The sequence below is a fragment of the Oryza brachyantha genome, chromosome 9 (assembly GCF_000231095.2).
Source record: "Oryza brachyantha chromosome 9, ObraRS2, whole genome shotgun sequence".
Taxonomy (NCBI): domain Eukaryota; kingdom Viridiplantae; phylum Streptophyta; class Magnoliopsida; order Poales; family Poaceae; genus Oryza; species Oryza brachyantha.
Genome location: NC_023171.2, coordinates 14,031,894 through 14,051,789, shown reverse-complemented (window position 1 = coordinate 14,051,789; position 19,896 = coordinate 14,031,894). Strand labels below are relative to the sequence as shown.

Genomic DNA, 19,896 nt, shown 5'->3' with positions numbered 1-19,896 from the left:
CTAACTAAATCGGACAAGGGTATTTCCGTTTATTCGCATAAAAAATTCTCTTCTCTGTGCACATCGGCAAGCAGTGTCTACACTAATTTTCAGCTTTCGGTAGTGTCTTCCCCCAAAGGGAAAACTTGACTTTTCTTGGTGTCCCCCAGCTAATTTTGCTAAGTCAGGATGTCCGAGCCATAGTAAAATTTCCCTATACTCTATTTTAGAAGCAACATTAAACCCTCCCATCTACAAATACGGGATTGCCAAACTTAATATTACGCACATTAAGAGGATGAATCCTCGATTTAAATGCAAAGGAGGTGTATAATCAAATTTGATAGAAGTATTCTCATTACTGTAAAGAGGGAATTTATTAGACCCAATGCAACACATTTATTGTTCCAACGTGATTATCACAAAACCGGGGAAGTTACTACTTGCCCGCAGTTTCGGGGAGACCAGATATCACGATAACAGGAGATATTGTAGACACTACATCGGTTACCACTTCTACACACTTCCCAAGTTGATATGACCGGCTACCGCTTCTAGAGCCTTCCTATCCCCTGCTGATTTCGAGCATAAAAGCCCCCCTTTCTCCCCTAAGGCAGCCCACTCCAATTCACCCTATCATTTCTAGGGTTTGTTCCATCAGATCTATCATCGATGGCTGACGCGGCTGTGTCGAAGGCGAAATCAATCACCCTCCGTAGCTGCGAAGGTGAGGTGTTTGAGGTGGCGGAGATTGTGGCGATGGAGTCACAAACCATTAGGCACATGATTGAGGATAAGTGCACTGACAACGGCATCCCGCTCCCAAACGTCTCCGCCAATGTCACGCCCAGAAATTTCTCACATGAATTTCTAAACTTAATTGTGTATTAAAATCCCTGTCCAGGACCAGCCATGGTACACAAATAGACAATGTTGATTACATAACCATCGTTCTTAGAAACAACTGAAAATGACACTTATTCTAACGAAAATGCAGCGGAAAAAAAAGTAGACTAGCTCCAGCAGGTACAGCTCCAGTCCACAGGCAAAGCTTCGACGGCAGACCAGCTCACTCCTGAGAATCGCCTCCATCGAACTCAACTTCTAGCTCTGGAGGGGGAAAACGGCTTTGGCCGGGCGGGGAAATGCGGCGGTGCTCGGGCGCAGAGGACGGCGAACGGCAGAGGGCGGCGACGGCGTGGCTCGGCGGCGGCAACGGCGCGACCGGCGGTGGCGACGAAGAATGCGGCCGCACCAAGAGGAGGGCGACGAAGGACGGCGTCGGCTCGGGGAGAAGGCAGCGACAGCGTGCCGGACCCGGCGACGCTCCGGCGGCGGTGGGGTCGCTTCAGCAACGGCGAGGCGAGGGTGACGGCAAGCGGAGAGGCGACGGCAGTGACCGGCGCGCACACGCGTGCGGCGACGGCGGCAACCTTGGCGACAGCGCGCGGAGAGGAAAAAGGGAGGGTGAGGAGGACGACGGCGGCTTACCAGCGGCGAGAGCGGGTGCAGCGAGTCGGCGACAAGGTGGAACGCGAGATGACGGCCGGCGGCGGGTTCGATCGGCGACCGTGGAGGAGATCGGGCGCGGCGGCGGCGAGTTCGGGTGCGACGTCGGCTCAGAAAAATGGGCGGCGGCGCGCGGGAGAGGGGGATTTATAGGGGAGGAGGCGCCGGCTAGGGCGGGACGGCCGTTGGAGACCGGGTCGGCCACGGCGTGGTCTCGGCGGCGGCCATTGCGGGCGGCGGTGGCGCGTAGTCCGGCTCGGTTCCGGCGCGGGGAGGAGAGGCGGACTTCGGCGCGGTGCGGACGCGAGCGCGGGCGAGCTAGGCCGACGGCCCAGGCAGAGGGAGGAAGGCGCGCGTGCGGAGAGGGGGCGGCCGAGCGGGGAGATGGGCCGGCTTGGCTGGGCCGGCCCGTGAAGGAGGAGAGGAAAAGAAAAGAAAGGAAAAAGAAGAAGGAAGGAGGAAAATTAGACTTCGACCCAATTTGGAGAGGAATGGAACAAGAAAGAAAAAAGAGGAAAAAAAGGAAAGCCCCACTTTTACCGAATTTTAAATTAATTTTTGGGCAAAATTTTATACTTCTGTAATTTGAGTTTAAATCATGTTAATCGATTTGGAACTTCGATTTAATTAAATTAATTTCTGTAGGGAGATTTTTTATGAGTTAATTAAACCAATTATTATTTACGAATTAAGGTTTAAGATAAAACTCCGGGTGTGACAGCCAAGATCCTGTGCAAGGTAATCGAGTACTGCAACAAGCATGTTGAGGCGCGTAGAGGCGTGGCCGCCGACGGGCGGGCCTCCGGTACTGCCGTGGAGGCAGACACCGGGTTGAGCAAGGCCATCAAGGAAGAGCTCAAGACGTTTGATGCCGAGTTCGTCAAGGTCGACCAGACCACACTCTTCGATCTCATCCTGGTGAGAATTTTACCGTGCACTCCTTACTCCCTTCAGCTTTATTTCATCTGTATCAACTGTGTGATGTGATGAGGGCTAAATTGTGCATGTTTTGTGGTTATGTGGATCTATTAAAGGGTGATGATCATCTGATTGCTAGTCGATAGTTCAATGGAAATTTTGGCTAATGCCAAGAAAGAAAAGAAATAGAGAAAAAATTGGGAACGACTTCATGTTTTTATATAAATAGTAATAATATGTGATGCTACCGGTGTAACACTTGTAAGTGACATTATGGTTTATGAGCTTGGAAGTGCATATGTTAGGTTTGCGGATATCATGGCTAGATATTAGAGGTTTTGTATTTAACCTTTTTTTTTCATTCAGTTGGCAATTTAGGGTTTTCAAATGATGTGTTGTTATCATGATTTTGCTTCATATTCTACTTGATACTAATTGTTTGCCTAGGATGAAGCTATTTACCTTTGGAGGAGTTGCTAGAGTGATTAGAACTTCTTTTTGTTTGGATAATTTAATTTTATTGTGTTATAGGAGGTGGTGACTAATTATGGTATTTGAAGGGTCTTGGTTACTGTTAATCATCTATAGTACCATGTTATAGGAGGTGGTTTTAATATGTTTTGATGCTTCCAAGTTCATTTGTAGCTTGTTGATGTCCCACCTTTTTCAATTTATAGCTTGTTGATGTCCACTTTTTTTAAGTATGTTGCAATCATAAATCTATATTTGCAACTTAGGCATTTGAAATTCCAGAAAGGTTGAAACGTGTTCACTCCTATTAGCAGGATTGGTTGTTGTGAGTTGTGACATGCTTGGAAGTAGAAGGATGTGTTCATAACTCTGTACTTAAAGCAAAATATTCATATGTTAAGACAAGTTCAAACTAGTTAGATGGTGTAGATGTTTTGGTTTTCTTAGTTTTGTTTGGCTCATAGCAAAATGTCGAGATGTTAATACAAGTTCAAACTGGTTATGGTAACACGAGTTGGTTGGATGGTGTAGACGTTTCAGTTTACTTAGATTTGTTTGGCTCATACACCTATTGTGAATCTGAGCTTTTTAGGTCTCTTTTGTTTAGAAAATGTCTTGCTATATATCCAAATATTTTAAATGTGGGTCTAACATATTTAAAAATGGTTAAATTGGTGTTTGTTTTGCCACTTGATAGAGTTGTTATTTGCCATGCTTGTTCCATATGCAGTTTATTGGCATGTACTCTGTGGTGATATATACGTAGAAAACATGTGCATATTATTGGTATGTACTATGTAGTAGTGTATTTCTGTTGATAGTATTTTAGTAATTACCTATCTTTTTTATTTTGTACAAAATAATTGGGAATGATTCTTCTGCATCGTATTAAAGGTATTCAGTTCTCAACTGGATGTAATGTACCATATTGCTATGCATGTCAAACTAAATTATGAGCCCTTTAGTCCTCTCCATTACTTAGCTAGTGGAATATATTTTTCACCTTATTTTGTGCTCACTGATGCTTCTGTTGTATCCATCTTGGTTGCTTTTAATTGTTAATGTACAAAGCCAAAATACCCTTCAAATTCATTTGCCTATTCATGTTGACAGGCTGCCAACTACCTCAACATCAAGGGGCTGCTGGATCTGATATGCCAAGCAGTGTCTGACATGATCAAGGGGAAGACACCAGAGCAGATCCGCGAGACATTCAACATCGAGAACGACTTCACCCCCGAGGAAGAGGAGGAGATCAGGAGGGAGAACCAGTGGGTCTTCGAGTGAAGCACCCCTAGAAGCAAGAACAGTCTCATGCGAATAACCAGCAGGAAACGAAAGCATCTTGAAGTTATGAAATGTCTCTACCTGAACTGTTTGAAGTTGTAACAGGTAGACTATGAGTTTGCTCCATTCTCTTTTGTGCACTCTGGAATGATAGGAGATTTGCTGGTTATTCTGCTTTAAAGTTTTGCCATATTCTGGTGTTGTTGCCTTCAGTGCTCATTCTGAATTAGGCGACACCCCGGTTCAGTTCAGCTTTCCAGGTGGGTCTCAGCATGTTTTGACTTGACTGGGATCCTAGGGAGTTCTACATTTGGATGACCTGCCCCAATGCATCTGGTCCAAATTTGTCTTGAAAAGACAATTTGTCATATTAGGTTATTAGTCATACCAAATTTTAAGTATTGAAACTTAATTTTCGAATTGAGTTTGCGGTTGTTTTATCAAATTGGCTTTTAAACCACTAATAACACATACAAAAGTTTTAACCATGAATTATTTTTGTTGCTTCATTCATTTTTGCACGACTTATCAGTCATACCTTAAACAATCAGAGAGAACATAAAAGGAGCATTTCAATAATTCCTTTCCATAGTACTCCCTCCCATCGTGTTTGTTTGACGTTTCAGACAAGTATTTTACCTTGTTTTCTTTGTAATTTCCTTGTCCTAAACATCAATTAATTCTGCCCGGATGGAGTATTTCAGAGCGTCCAATGAATTTCACTCCATGTACAACCATGCTGAAAAAGAGGCTCTAAAATACAGACATGTTGTACAGCTAGTGTAATCCACTGTATATCACTCGACAATGTAACTCGTTGCTTGAGTACAATGTACAACCAGTGGAATCCACTGTATATCGTTCGACAATGAAACTAGGCTATCAGCGTCTCAGCACTATACTGATCTCATCGTCTGAGCTTACAACGTCAAGCTCAATTGTTTTCTTTGGAGAGCAAGCCATCTTCATTTTCTTGGTATCTTGCTCTTGCTTATGCAATCCAGGTTTGGGTATTACTTTGGTGCTACAAGATGCAGGTCTACATATAATGAAGCTTGCTCAGTTTAATATCACTGGTTGAGGAGAGCATAAAGACTACAATAAGCAGACCAAGGGACACATGGTGAGTTTGTGGCCCAACCTTTTGTTTGAGATGGAACTCGATGTCTGTGGATTGGTGGAACCATTGCTGGACAAATTTGATTCCACATTACCTGATCAAATGCAGGAGAAAATCAGTTTGGAGTGCAAAGCAACCATAGCATTTATCTTTCATTTAGTTGGTGCTACTTTCGTTTAATTATAATAACTGGAATGGGAAAAGGCAGATTTGTTCTACCTGTCACATGGGAAAGGAATCTTATACCCTGAGACTGGTTCTTAGTAGTCACTCGATCTGCATTACTGCAAAACAAAGGCAGAATCCATGCATAACATTACTTAGATGGTGACTGCCGTCATTTTAAACTATTCATTTGGTGATTCTTCTAGGTACCATAGTTCCAGGCCAAAGTTATTTCCTGAAACAAGTCTGTTTATATACCATTTTAGAACCAGAATTAAAACATAACATATTTAGCATGGTAATTGATAACTGCTAATCAGCCATCATTCTAAACTATTCATTTGGGGATTCTTCTAGGTATCATAATTCAAAAGTTATTTCCTAGAACAGTTCTATTTAGATACCATTTCATGCCAGACATGACCTCCAACAGATTTTAGCGACAATTGAAGTCTGTTTATTTTGTCTAGGAGAACAATTGTTTCATTCACCATTGAGGTTAACTTTTGTGAGTTTCCATATTTCAACGTTGTTTCATTCACCATTGAGGTTAACTTCTGTGAGTTAAGAGGTCAATTTTTGTCAGGAGAAAAAACAGGAAAAACGTGAACAGACAGAACATTATGCAAAGGTGGCAGCTGGGACAGTACTTTATACCTCAAAGCTCTTTTTAGCCCGTCTATTGACATCACTTTTACTGGTTGCAATGGATTTCTTGAATTGGATCGTTCTGGGGGAGGATTGACCATGTAAATCCCTTCTGAACGAAGTTTGGAAGCAAATTTGAAGTTTCTGAAAAATGTACAGAATCATGCAAGGCTCAACAAAGATATCTTAGTAGTACTGCATTAAGGGAAAAGGATACAATCCTTTGGGGTTTTACTAAGTCACTTACCCACCCTTAAGCTCTACTCTTCCAGTAGAGTACTTCTGTGAGGTTTTCTGCCAACAGGGAATAAGCGAAATGCATCATGTGACATGTTCATCCATTTTGAGTTTCAAGATGCTGGAAATTACAATGTCCTTACCGATGAATGAAATTTGCAGTATGATCCTTTACGCCTGAAAATGTACAGTAACATATTCAGTAAGGTCCAGAGCTACATCCATGAAAACCAAGCATGCATATCCAATTTGGGGTTCAGATGTAAAATTATTTCGCTTGGGCAAGTGTAAAATGCTAAGTATAACCACATGTTAATAGAAATCTATGATAAAAATGGGTGTTCAGTTGCAATTTGCTTTCATGGATGAAAATGCATCTGAAATAACAAGAGGATAACCCACCCAGGTGAAATGAAATTAGCTTAATTGTGTATATTAAAATTTTGTTAATACCCAATCCATCCAGAAAAACATTTCACATTTCTGTCTGCGGTCTGTAGTTTCTACATCTTCCTTAGAACTATAGGTAAAGCAGATAGTATAAACCAACAGGTTCATATTTTCAGACAAGTTGTCATCGTTGCATACTTGTTAATGGCCATGGTGCAGCCCATCCCATCTTTCCTCTTCCCCTTGCAGATCCCAAAATCCGCAGAGACTCCCATCTTCATCATCTGCCCCACGGAGGCCACGCTCACGGAGAACCCTCTCCCCTGCGAAACATGCAGACCAGCATCACTCTGATGAGCACAAAAAATCGTTCTTCAGATCAAAAATGAAACGAAAAGGCAATGGAGGAATTAGATGCTACCCCATTGTCCATGCGGACATTGCCGTTGAACAGCGCGAACACCGCGCCGACGGCGGCGCCGGAGTGGTGGGCGTGGGCGTCCCCGAAGAGGAACACCGACACCTCGGAGTCGTCGAGCGCGCCCATCTTCCAGATGCTGTACTCCTTCCCCTGCGCGCTCACCCGCGGCGCGCCCTTGTCGAGCACCACCCCCGCCGTCGCCCAGCAGCCGGAGAAGCTGTCGCCTCCGGCCAAGTTCCTGCGCACGCACGAATCGATTAGCACCAACACCCAAGAAACCGAAGCGTGCGGGCTGGAGCCCAAAAGAGAGGGGAAAAAAATCAGTACTTGATGGCGGAGATGCGGACGAATCGGATGTCGGCGAAGCGGTTGGTGATCTCGAGCGGCGAGGCCGTCAGGTTCCTGATGCGGAGCCCGGAGGAGGCGTCGACGATGGTCTCGGTGGATTTGGGGGGCTTCTTCCCCTTGGGAACAGAGGCGGGGGCGGCATCGAGGTAATCCTTGACGGCGTCGCGGAACACGGACATGTCGGTGCCTCCGGGGCGCACGGGCCTCGGAGGGGTGAAGGCGGCGGCAGCCGCGTCGGGCGGGGCGGCGGCGCGGCGCGGGGAGGAGGGAGGGGTCTCGAGGACGGCCTCGCTGCCGTCCGCGTCCAGGGAGAGTAGGAGGTCCAGGTCGTCGCCTGCGGCCGCCATGGATGACGCAGAGGCGAGGCGAGGCGCCGCGTGGAGCAACCGAGCAACACTGGAATCCGCTGCGCCCTGCCGATTGCACAGAGGAACCGGATCGGATCCAGAGAAGATGAGGAGTGGAGCAAGCGAGCAGGGGGGGATTGGGAGGGAAGAAGATTTCGGCAGCAGATGGAACCGTGAAATTTTGGAGGGAGAGGGTTGGAAATTTCATTTAGAAATTAGTATATTTTAGTTTCTAGATTAAAATATACAAGGGCGTTTGGTCTAGTGGTATGATTCTCGCTTTGGGTGCGAGAGGTCCCGAGTTCGATTCTCGGAACGCCCCCATTTTTTTCTACGTAACTTTAGTTTTTCACCCTTAGTTTTCTAAACGTAATTTTTTTTCTAAACATAATTTATACGAAATTCAGATATTTATTTTAGCGGTAGGATTTGGATCTGTATCGATAATTGTTGCTGCTGAGCTTATTTAATATTAGCATCGCCGTATGATACAACAGCAATACATATTGGTCGACAACCTGAAACACAGTCCTACATCCATTTTAAAATATAATTATTTTTAGTTTTGATACAGTAAGGATATCTAATCATTGTCTGAATTGATTGTATTCTATTTCTAACCATGTGTTTTTCTATGAAATTATTGAAATGATTAATTATATGAATTAGTACAGAAAACTTATCTTAAGGGAGGAAAAAAACTTTTTGGCAAAATTTTATTGAAATGATTTAATTATATGAAATTATTGAAATGATTTAATTCTATTTCTGCGTGAAGGCTGATTGGACTTCTCTGCGTAAGTGATCAGATTTGACCGGGCCCTCATGTCAGCGAAAGCGCAAGCCGCCACCGGCAACTCTCCGGCCTCCTCCAACCATCCCCGCCACGTCAACCACCTTCCACCCCATGGCCGCGCCATCCCACCCACCAACCCCCGCTCCATCTCAGCCGTCCAAACTCTCGATCCAACGGTCAGTATGGAATCCACACCTCCTCCCCTCGGCTTCCTCTCCCACCAACTCCACTCTCCGCCCGCCTCAAATCGCCCGCTCCGTCGCACATCGCCACCGCCCGCCTCCCGCCGCCGTCGCCTTCGCCTTCGTTGCCCAGCTCCGCCACCCACCCCATGGCGGCCGCGGCATCCTCTCTGCTCGCCGCTGCCGCGTCCTCCTCCTGCGCTGCGGCTGCGCCGTCCGCCCGCCGCGCCGCACGCGCGAATCCGGCTGGGTGCTCCCTGCCCTCGCCGTCTCGCGCCCCCTGCGCCCCTCTCCGCGCTTCCGCGGCGAGGGCCCTCCGGAGCCGTGTCGTCGTCGCAAGCGCGGCTCCCGCTATGCAGCCGCCGTCGGCGTCGAGAGTCTCCACGGTGGTCGACGTCGACCTCGGCGACCGGAGCTACCCGATCTACATCGGCGCCGGCCTGCTCGACGAGCCTGACCTGCTTCAGAGGTACGCGAAATCAGAAAGGTTTTGAGCGGCTGCTGAATTGAGTGTGGCCATTTTGTGATCCCTGATGCGTGTTGTTTGCTGCGCAGGCATGTGCATGGGAAGAGGGTTCTGGTGGTGACCAACACAACCGTCGCGCCGCTCTACCTGGAGAAGGTGACCTGGGCACTCACGCATGACAACCCAAATGTGTCGGTGGAGAGCGTGATCCTGCCCGACGGCGAGAAGTATAAGGACATGGTGCGTGCTTGGTTCAGACTACAGCGTTCTGAGAGACTACATGTGTTCAACTGCTTGTGGTTTGCAGGACACACTGATGAAGGTATTCGACAAGGCAGTCGAGTCCCGGCTGGACCGCCGATGCACATTTGTTGCGCTGGGAGGTGGTGTTATTGGGGATATGTGTGGTTTTGCAGCTGCTGCATTCCTGCGTGGTGTCAATTTCATACAGATACCCACTACTCTGATGGCCCAGGTCCTAAGCTTGATCTAGAGCTTTACTACAGTTGGGTACATCTAGCTTGATGCTAACGGCCAGCTGCATTGATTTCTTTAGGTTGATTCATCCGTTGGAGGGAAGACCGGCATTAACCACCCACTGGGGAAGAACTTAATTGGGGCGTTCTACCAGCCACAGTGTGTGTTGATAGACACCGATACACTGAACACATTGCCTGACAGGGAACTGGCTTCAGGCATTGCTGAGGTGGTGAAGTATGGTCTCATAAGAGACGCACCATTCTTTGAGTGGCAAGAGAAAAACATGTCAGCATTGTTAGCAAGGTATTTGGCACTTTTGGAATTCCATGTTGTCTAACTTTTTTTTTCAATTTAATAACCAACATATAAAAGTGTGCGACTTGCTTGTGGTTTGTTTGAACTTTTATGTAGTTAAGCTAGTTGAGCTTCCTTATCCTCTCATATTAGAACATTTGGTTCTGGGTGCATCCCTAATTTTTGAAGCATGTTTTATGTTTTGTTTATATTTGTTGAATTTGCTCATTATTGAGTTTAAGTAACCATATAAAAACACATGTGTTTGTGACAAATTTGGGAAGTTTTTTTATCCTTGAATTGCCATTAAGTTAAATATGCATCATGTCGTGTGTTAATGGCTTGACTGGATAGAGTATCTCAGGTGTTGTGTTACCCTGCTAACTTAGAAACATCATTGTTGTACATGTCATTCCTAGCTCAGTTGTTTAATTTTCCTGTCTGCTTCCTTCTGTTGTTTTAGGTTGCTCAATAGGCAAACATAGATCAATAGAGTTACCCTATTCTTACATTACCGTGTTAGCTCAGAGAATTATGAACTCTAATTAGGAAGAATATTTGCACAGTCTAGTTCAGCTATACATTATCATGCATAGAAGGATAATGCTGAAATATGCATAATAGCTTTTCCCCACTTATCAATTGTAATTCCTACTTGTAGAGAACCAAGTGCTCTGGCCTATGCTATTAAGAGGTCATGTGAAAACAAAGCTGAAGTGGTTGCTCAGGATGAGAAGGAAAGCGGTCTTCGAGCAACACTTAACCTCGGTCATACATTTGGCCATGTATGTATTATAATTAACTAAGGTTTATTTTATTCTGAAGTAATGTCGATAAACATTATAATGCATTGCATGTTTAATGCTCGTATGAGTTGCTAGGCTGGTAAAAGTACAGATTTGTTTCTTCTGCTTAAATGCTGATGGGGTTATCCTGTGCTCCATAAGTGACACTGGCACATTATAAAATGACAAGAGGCCTTGAAATCGTTGTTTCAGTCAGGGACATGTTCGAAATAGTATATAACACCTTCCCAAACTATGTTGCTTTATCCTAAAAGTTCATGACTGTAATAATCAGAAAAGAGTTTGTTCACAACAACTTTGTTGTATCATTTTCATTTATTCGAACTACATATTTTGAGTTATGTGTGGCATCAAAATATGAAATGAAAAACTAAATAAACTAAAAATCACTATTCAAATATATGGGTGCAAAAACTAGTAACTTTGATTTGACTGTGTGTAATATAGAGTGACATGGTATTGTGGCCATATGTTTGAGAAGAATAAAGTATTCTCAATTCAAATATTTGGGTGCTAGAAACTAAATAGCCATACCTCAACAGTTTGTTTTATGAAGCACACAATATTTCCTGATCACTTTATTGGATTGCCAGGCTATAGAAACAGGAATTGGCTATGGAGCATGGCTCCATGGGGAGGCTGTTGCAGCTGGAACAGTAAGAACACCTGAATATTTTTATAAAACCTGAATTTCATGATTTTGCATCATTTCATTACTTATATTTTGATTCTGTTTCTATGATGCCACCACTCTAGGTTATGGCAGCTGACATGTCTTACCGCCTAGGTTGGATAGATGACTCAATCAAAAAACGGACAATTGACATACTAGATCAAGCCAAGCTTCCAATTACACCTCCAGAGGCCATGACAGTTGAGAAATTCAAAAGTATTATGGCTGTAAGTACTTTCACACCTTGACGTTTTACAAAGTGGGTCACCTTTTGTCACCAAACAAATCGTTGGATATCCTATTTTGTGCCGTTTATGCATTGGTATAGCAGAGCTGTAAGCCTGTGAGCTTGGACATCTCAAGTTGTTTTCTCCCATATTCAAAAACAGCCTTATTGAATTCTTGAATGACTGTATCAGGTCGATAAGAAGGTTGCTGATGGATTGTTGAGGCTCATCCTCCTGAAAGGACCTCTAGGAAGCTGTGTTTTCACTGGCGATTACGACAGGAATGCCCTCGACGAGACCCTTCGTGCATTCTGCAAGAGCTGATTCTTCCCGGTTTGGAACTTCAGTACTGTATACTAATAGGCTACATTATCATTTCAGAGAGGAGACTGCATTGTATATGTATGCTTGGGTTTTTTTTTTGACAGAAATTAATGGAGAATGTGGATAGGGGATGGTTTCTGGTTGTAGCGCGTAACGATTGATCACTCGTGATACGGCTGTCCCCATTGACAAGGAAGGTTTTACTGCATTTTCCTTGTGGTTGCCAATTCTTTCACCGGATTTAATAAAGATGTTTCTGTTTTCTTTGAAGGGATAATTTGATCATCTGCCACTTTTTTTTTAAGGTATACACGTTTAGAACACCTTGCTTCATGCATGCTTGATAATCGAAACCAGAATTCGGAAGTGATTAATTCCTAACGTGACCTTGCTTTATGGTATCCTCCACGTGCACTTTATCTTAAGGTGAAGGAACTGCGAAATACGAAATCTGACGCTACTTGCTTGTTCTTTTGGGACGAGGGACTTCTTGTCTTGTTTGGATCGCATCCATTCTCAACTTTGCGAATTGGATTGTTTCTGTTCTCTTTTGAGATGAGGGAATTGTTTGAATCGTTGCCCCTCGGCCGCAGGAATAGTACCGTACCGCCAATTTTAGTTATACAGGAGCCACATAAAATAGGGTACACGTGCATCTCTCCTGCCGGGTCTGGTGGCGCGGGCCTTTGAACCCCACGCTTTGGGGGGCTGGAGTTGGATTGGGTTTGCTATGCTGAGCCATGCAAATAGCTGAATCGGCGGCCTCACACAAAACAAAAAATTGTTTGGCGTCGAGGTTCAGTCCACTAACTCTACTTTTTTTTTCATTGCGCTATACAAATATATTTTGGACAAAAAAATTGTTTGGCGTCGAGGTTCAGTCCACCAACTCCACTTTTTTTCATTGCGTGAAGGATGGACAACCAGATCTAATTTTCTATTCAAATATCTTTTTGCAATCAGCCCCAAATCCTTGATGTGGCAATAAGGATTCTCCTCCGGGACTTTTTTAGGCCTCTCTGATTCATGACTTTCTAGGGTTTGAATTCTCATTCATAATTCACACAACTCTAACCCTCCTATTATGTAAGATGTAGGACGTGGTAAGTAGGAGCGGCAGTCCATCTCTCCTAGGCTTCTAATTGCTCGTGAAAATATTTCCTATACTAGGATTTTTATTATTGCGCAACTGTCGTGTTTACCACGGTAACTGGTGTCTCTGTGGGGACACAACATCAGTTAACGGTGGTAGCACCATGTGAATTTGAACCAAATTCAAAAAATTGAAAATATTTGTAGATTAAAACATAGAAGGTTCTTGGAATAGATATGTATTTGTAAAGTAGTTCAGTGATAAAGTTCTCTAAAAATAACAGTTCAAATTCAAATTCTAAATCAAAACCGACTAAATAGAGAAAATTGAATAAATGTTTGAGGAGACTATCATAAATTGTCCATAGTTGTTTATAAATTTTAGAAGACCACTGGTATATGAGACGTGTTATCATGGATATTTGTGACCCTCCACACATACAGTATATCTCTATACGTGTCATAGATAATATTTGGTTGTATCCAGGGACGGAACCAGAAATTTATTAAGCTTATGGCTTAACAATGAAATATATATCTTTTGAATAAGTTTTAACTAAAAAATAGTAATTTTCCAATGCGATTTTTGGGCTAGGCGTGGGGCTCCAGCCCAAGCTGCCCCACGCATGATACTGCCTCTGGTTTATTATTTTATCATGTGCACTATAATATTTGTATAGTAGATACTATAAGCATTCTATCAATTGATATCTTATTATGGTACATGCATTCTTAATTTCAAATGTGTTGTATATTTATTGGGAATTGTTATTTATACTTATTTTAATATCAATTAGCAGAGGTCATGCCACATTTTTCTATTAAAAGCTGATATTGGTACACTTACCAAATACATTATAGTATTTATTTATATTTTTTCCATATTTTTCATACTTTTAAGGTTTTTTCTCATTTTTACTTTCCTCATACCAAACAAACCACATTTTTGCGCCTAAATTGCGCGATAATCGTCTAAAACTGCCCGGTATGAGTACCGAAAACCACAAAGAATTTGCACGGACAGCGGAGTTTGAATTTAAAATTTTGAAAACAGATCTGTCACGGATTCCATGATTTTCATCGCGATAACTGCTCTACCGGCCTACGGCGGTAACGACACAACTCATAGTTATGTAAAACCTGGGTTAGACAAAAATATATGAGTGTCTTTGTGTTGGTAAGAATAAATGGATTAATATTTATCGCAAGTATATATATTTGTAAGTTGTTGCCTTAAATTGTCTTTTTTTTTGCATAAATCTCTTATCTTTCCCTTATTTTCACGTAAGTGTGCATACTTTATAGTCTATGCATAGACATGACCACCGAAGTTCCCCGCCGCCCGACGAAGATCTCGTCGTTTTCATAATATGTTATATGTAGAGTAATTAATTCACATACGCACACAATTGTGTAAATATATATTTTAAATGTTTTGATACTCTTCATAAATTTTTACTAAAGGTTAATGACTTATTTATAAAATAACTTTTAATAAAGTGACAAATCATAAAATTATATGCACATACCACCTTTATCTATTTGCTTCTATAAGGTTATTTTTAGTTTTTTTTCTTTCATTTTTTCTAGTATCTTCTCTCTTTTTTTTCTTTCATCTTTATTCTAGCAGCTTATTCTCTATAAATCTCATGAATGTTTCTTTTTCTTCTAGTATATTTTTTCTCTAGAAACCACATGAATGTTTTTTTAACCACGATCCAATAATATTAATTCACCCACTTTTGTCTCTATCTTGTAGGGAATATCACCACTTTTTTTTCATTTATTCTTATGCTTATAAGCCAAATTTGACTTTTATTTTTTTCACCAATATTTAGTTTTTAACATTGACTTTTAGATTGCTAGACTTAGACCCTGTCAGCTTAAGATTATTATAATCTAAATTATTGAGTCAGATTATTATAACCTAGATTGTTATAATATGTAGTAGAATAAGTGACTGTTTGGATCCAGAGACTTTTTTAGTCCATTATCAAAATTAGAAGTATTAAATATAGACTGATAACAAAATTAATTACATAAATAAATGCTATTTCATTTGATAAAATTCTTAAGCATAATTAAGCCACGATTAGCAAATGTTTACTGTAGCATCATATTCGCTAATTATGAACTAATTAGGCTCAATAGATTCGTCTCGCAAAATAGTCCAGAGTACGAAATGAGTTTTATTAATAGTCTATATTTAATACTTATAATTAGTGTCCAAACATTCGATGTGACAGGGACTAGAAAAAGCCCCTGTGGATCCAAACAGGGTCCATGTGGATCCAAACAGGGTCTAAGTTGCGAGTTGTTTATTTTCTAGATTATTATAGCCTAGATTGTTGGGTTTATAAGTCTAAAGAGAGTGAGGTAACATGGTGGGTAATTTTTCACCCAATAAGCTAGAAAAAGCTCACCTAAATGAGTTTATCATATTATAATAAATTGAGCTCTAGATTATAATAAACTACTTTTCATATTATAATAAATTGAGCTCTAGATTATAATAAACTACTTTTCAAAAGTTGTATGTTTCTTTAAGCTTACTCCCAATAATCTAGATTATAATAATCCCGAGCTAAAAAAACTATGTACATAAAATTTTTATTTAAAATTATTTTTATTTATAAATATGCATTATTCATAAAAAGACAAGCAACCATCCCCTCGAACCGCTAAATAGTGAATCCGACGGCTAAAATGTATTAGATAGTTTAGCATGTTATGGTTGCATTTTAGATAAGAACTTTCGCTTATGTAGATGGACATGCCAATGGCAACCAACCAAATGACCCCAAAAGAGTTTTGTCATTACCATTTTTTTGGGGTATGTTTGGGCACTAAACCGGACACACCCGAGATCTGCCAAACCCAGAACCCAAATTGTCCTTCTTGCAACCTTTTCACCTATGAATACTGAACAGGTTTGCATTCAGAGCTAATCAACAAAAGATGAACAATAAATCTTCTGGTTTTCAGGAAGACGGTGACACAACACAAACATCGTGCTCATGGTTATTTCGGGCACGTTACACGCTGCACCAACTGCAGAACAAAGAACACACCTCGATGGCATATTGAGATGCATGGCTAAAGCCGGAGTAGCCGCCGGAGCTCGTCGGTGGCGCCGACGTCCACACCCCCGCCGCCGCCACCGCCACCGGCCACCTCCACGGCGCACGCGGTCGGCGCCTTCCTCCCGGCCGCAGCACCGACCAGCAGCGACGTCGGCATCGGGACGCAGCTCGGTGGCGGCGACACCGAGTACAGCGAGTCCGTCGTCGTCCATCCCGCCGCCTCTTGCTCACTCACCGGCGCCGCCACAGGGATGGGCGACGTCTTCTTGGGGCTCGGCGCTGCTGCGGCGGCGGCGGCGGCCTGCCGCGGCTTCTTGGCACGTTGCACCAGCCGGCCCGCCGGCCAGGCGACGTGCTGCGGCGGAGCATGGAGGCTCACCGGCAGCGGCAACAGCGGAGGCTGCGGCGGCGCCGGCGGTTGCAGGGACGGAAGTGTCTTGGTTGGCTGGTCCTTGATGCTGTAATACTGCTTGGACGCCATGAAAGAAGGCGACTTTGCTGACGAGTTCATCGATCTAAAAGCGCTCTCCATCGACATAGACCAAAATCTAACAAATTTCTGGCTCTTGAGTAGAGTTAGCTAGAAATATGAATGAAACGACCTGATTTGTGCGAGTAGTTCAGATAATCTCGGAGAGTAAATCGAATCGAAACTCTTCAAGACTATACTAACAAAAGGTAATTAAATAAAACTCCAACCAGCAAAAATTGGCAGAGTTGTATCGAATCGAAAGAAGAAGATAAAAAAAAAGAAAGAAACAAAGAAGATACTTGCTTGGTGATCTCAATCGACCAAAACAGATCGAGATCGAAGCAGCTTAGTATTTCTATATAAAAAAGGAAAAGGAAAAAAAAGGTTAGTTGAAGGAAAGAAGATGAACAAAGCTGAGCCTATAGCATCATGTCAAGACACCATCTAGCATAAATGAAATTTCTGTGAGAACGGGAGGGTCTCTTCTCTCCGGAGTATAAATAGCCGAGAGCCGTGTCGTTAAATGCAAAGAGAGCCGTTGGGTAAAGTTCGCTGGCGTTGTAACGGACACCTCCGTCGCGTACTCGCGTGGTAGGCAAGGCAAAACGTACGTTTCTCACGGTACGTACCGTGATGCGTGCGCGGTCACCTTTCCCTCCTCTGGTCTTCTCGGCGCTGACGATTTGTTTGGTTTTTCTGCAGGCCGACAGGTGGCGCGGCGGCCGAGGCGGGGCGGCGGCCGGCCGAGGGGAGGGGGCCGTCCGATCGATCGGGGATCGCCGACGCCGCGGGGGCAGGGCTGGCACGTGGTTGGAGGAGAAAGCCAAAGCAAAGGCTTAGCCCTCGTATAGTTGCCAAAATTTTTTGATAAAATGATCACGTTAAATGTCTGATAAGATGTTGGAAGAGGTTTTTAGACACGAATGAAAAACCGAAATTCACAGCTCGCCTGAAAACCACGGGATGAATTTTTTGAGCCTAATTAATATGGCATTAGCACATGTTGGTACTGTAGCACTTATGACTAATTATACACTAATTAGACTTAAAAGATTCTTCTCACGATTTTCTCTATAACTGTGCAATTATTTTTTATTTTTATCTATGTTTAATGCTTTATTTAAGTGTCAAAAGATTCGATGTGATGTTTTTAAAAAAGTTTTGAAAAACTAAATATGGCCTTAGACCATCCCAATAGCTCATTTATCTCATTCTTCATCCTGAAAAATAGAGGATAAAGACTATAATCTGAGCTCCAACAAAGCAGCCATTCTATTATTTATTTTTGGATGTCATCCGTATTAAGAAAGAAACTTTATATTTGGATGATCTCTTTTCATCCTCCAAAGAGAGGTTATATATGTGAGTCATCTGGTAGAGTACAAAGAGATATAAAACATAAAACTGTTTTAGATAATTATTTAAATAAAGATATATATGACTAAATTTAAATAAGCTGTTAGGATGCTCGTTTTTTTACTTGGTGGTGCAGGTCCACGGCAACGTTGTTGGTGGTGCAAGCGAGGGATACATACGGGATACCTCGCCGTCTATTCACCCTCCTGCCGCCCTTTAGTGCCTGCGCCTGCGCCTGCGCGGGGGCGTGTTCGGCCCAACAAACTGCTTTGGAAAACAGACTTCCCCCCTCTTTTAGCCCACTCGGCCATCTTCTCGTGGCCCTTTTGGAGGTTAGAAACACTGGGTTGATAGTGGGGCGATTGTTTTTTTTAAATAGCCAAACATTATATTTATAAATACAAAATAATTTATTAATAAAAATTTTAGCTACATATTTTTAGCGATCTAAGAACCAATGTTGAAAAACAAACTTCGATGAAACCCCCTCAGAATCAGCTCTAAATTTAAGGTTAAAAATTTAAATTTTAGTTTATAAGCATGAGCACACGCGACAAGATGGGATGAATCTATAATCCATCCTACGCATACCAACATTGAGATAAATATACTATAATATATCTACTATATCAAACTCCAAGAAATGTTTCCCTCCGTTTCTTGAACCATAGTATATATTTTTCTCTCTACTTTAGCAAACTCTAATGTGTTAATCGGTTGAAATATAAAGTCATAGTCGGAGGATGATATAGAAGAAGATAAAATTTCTAGGACAAATGAAGTATTTCATTCCAACTTTTAATAAATTATTTTGTTCACTTTTTGACATATGTTTGACAATTTGTCTTATTCAGAGAAAACCTTACGTAATTATATTGTGATTATATTTATTACTATTGTAATTATAACTTATATTTTTATATATTTATAAAAAAATTAAATAAAACGAATTGTGAAATATATAAAAGAAAATCAATGATATCACCTGTTAAAATATAAAATAACTACTCGAGGAATGGGGACTGTCCTCGACCCTGTACTAGGAGAGATAATAATCAGGAATCAGAGAGAGGGGATTGGGTACAGGAGTTTGCCCTACCTGGCTGGTGTTTGGTTCTTTAGTCTTAGGACTAAAATTTAGTCCCTGAACTAAAATTATTAGTCCCTACTGTTTGATTAGAGGGACTAAAAGAGACTAAAATTGCATCATATATAGAAAATTTAGTTAGAGAGCAGGTGTGAAAGGAAGTTTTAGTCCTAATAAGTACCTATGGAAGGGACTAATAGACTAATATAATTTTAATCCCTTTTAGTCCATCCTGTTTGGGTTTTTAGGGACTAAAGTAACTAAAATGGAGTGCCTAATGAATTAGTCACCTAAACCAAACAGGGCCTTAGTTTTCAAATGTTTTTTTTCCAAAAACATCACATCGAATCTTTGGACACATAAATAGAACATTAATATATAGATGAAATAAAAAACTAATTACATATTTATGGAGAAATCATGAGATAAATCTTTTAAGCCTTATTAGTCCAGGATTAGCCATAAGTACTATAACCCACATGTACTAATGATAGATTAGTTATGTTCAAAAGATTCATCTCGTGGTTTTCAAGTGCACCGTAAAATTTGCTTTTTTATTCGTGTCGGAAACCACTTTCGATATCCGGTCAAACCTCTAACGTGACATTCAAATTTTTTCCAACTAAACACCCCATAATATTGATAGGTCTTGAAAAAGGCGACTGCGAAGAGGTAAACACATTTCATTCTCACCGAGAAAAGAAGGTAGTACCATTGT

The 19,896-nt window shown here is 42.1% G+C and overlaps 3 protein-coding genes and 1 non-coding gene across 4 annotated transcripts; 3 read left to right on the top strand and 1 right to left on the bottom strand.

The window, feature by feature from the left end:
* Window positions 1–651: 651 nt before the first annotated feature.
* LOC102704733 (SKP1-like protein 20) lies at window positions 652–4,419 on the top strand. Its single transcript, XM_006660845.2, has 3 exons — window positions 652–819; window positions 2,215–2,406; window positions 3,991–4,419. The coding sequence occupies exons 1-3, from the start codon at window positions 652–654 to the stop codon at window positions 4,162–4,164; spliced, it is 534 nt and encodes a 177-aa protein (XP_006660908.1). The 3' UTR covers window positions 4,165–4,419.
* A 517-nt stretch (window positions 4,420–4,936) lies between these two features.
* Window positions 4,937–7,916, bottom strand: LOC102704447 (protein MCM10 homolog). Its single transcript, XM_015840954.2, has 9 exons — window positions 7,473–7,916; window positions 7,146–7,383; window positions 6,923–7,047; window positions 6,478–6,511; window positions 6,345–6,391; window positions 6,107–6,241; window positions 5,504–5,568; window positions 5,306–5,378; window positions 4,937–5,203 (listed from the first exon to the last, which is right to left on the bottom strand). The coding sequence occupies exons 1-9, from the start codon at window positions 7,838–7,840 to the stop codon at window positions 5,047–5,049; spliced, it is 1,242 nt and encodes a 413-aa protein (XP_015696440.2). The 5' UTR covers window positions 7,841–7,916; the 3' UTR covers window positions 4,937–5,046.
* A 174-nt stretch (window positions 7,917–8,090) lies between these two features.
* Window positions 8,091–8,162, top strand: TRNAP-UGG. The gene has a single exon. It is a non-coding gene; the product is annotated as a tRNA-Pro (tRNA).
* A 738-nt stretch (window positions 8,163–8,900) lies between these two features.
* Window positions 8,901–12,358, top strand: LOC102714768 (3-dehydroquinate synthase, chloroplastic). Its single transcript, XM_015840953.2, has 8 exons — window positions 8,901–9,287; window positions 9,374–9,524; window positions 9,592–9,759; window positions 9,841–10,067; window positions 10,720–10,843; window positions 11,458–11,520; window positions 11,621–11,764; window positions 11,957–12,358. The coding sequence occupies exons 1-8, from the start codon at window positions 8,968–8,970 to the stop codon at window positions 12,086–12,088; spliced, it is 1,329 nt and encodes a 442-aa protein (XP_015696439.2). The 5' UTR covers window positions 8,901–8,967; the 3' UTR covers window positions 12,089–12,358.
* Window positions 12,359–19,896: the final 7,538 nt, after the last annotated feature.

Excerpts from the sequence above, each read along its gene's own strand:
- LOC102704733 (XM_006660845.2), top strand. The coding sequence starts at position 652 with ATGGCTGACGCGGCTGTGTCGAAGGCGAAATCAATCACCCTCCGTAGC. Across the intron at positions 820-2,214 it reads TCCCAAACGTCTCCGCCAAT|ATCCTGTGCAAGGTAATCGA; the intron begins GTCACGCCCAGA and ends GTGACAGCCAAG. Across the intron at positions 2,407-3,990 it reads CACTCTTCGATCTCATCCTG|GCTGCCAACTACCTCAACAT; the intron begins GTGAGAATTTTA and ends TCATGTTGACAG.
- LOC102714768 (XM_015840953.2), top strand. The coding sequence starts at position 8,968 with ATGGCGGCCGCGGCATCCTCTCTGCTCGCCGCTGCCGCGTCCTCCTCC. Across the intron at positions 9,525-9,591 it reads GCGAGAAGTATAAGGACATG|GACACACTGATGAAGGTATT; the intron begins GTGCGTGCTTGG and ends TGTGGTTTGCAG. Across the intron at positions 9,760-9,840 it reads CCACTACTCTGATGGCCCAG|GTTGATTCATCCGTTGGAGG; the intron begins GTCCTAAGCTTG and ends TGATTTCTTTAG.
- LOC102704447 (XM_015840954.2), bottom strand. The coding sequence starts at position 7,840 with ATGGCGGCCGCAGGCGACGACCTGGACCTCCTACTCTCCCTGGACGCG. Across the intron at positions 7,384-7,472 it reads GTCCGCATCTCCGCCATCAA|GAACTTGGCCGGAGGCGACA; the intron begins GTACTGATTTTT and ends GTGCGTGCGCAG. Across the intron at positions 6,512-6,922 it reads TGCACCATGGCCATTAACAA|GCGTAAAGGATCATACTGCA; the intron begins GTATGCAACGAT and ends GTACATTTTCAG.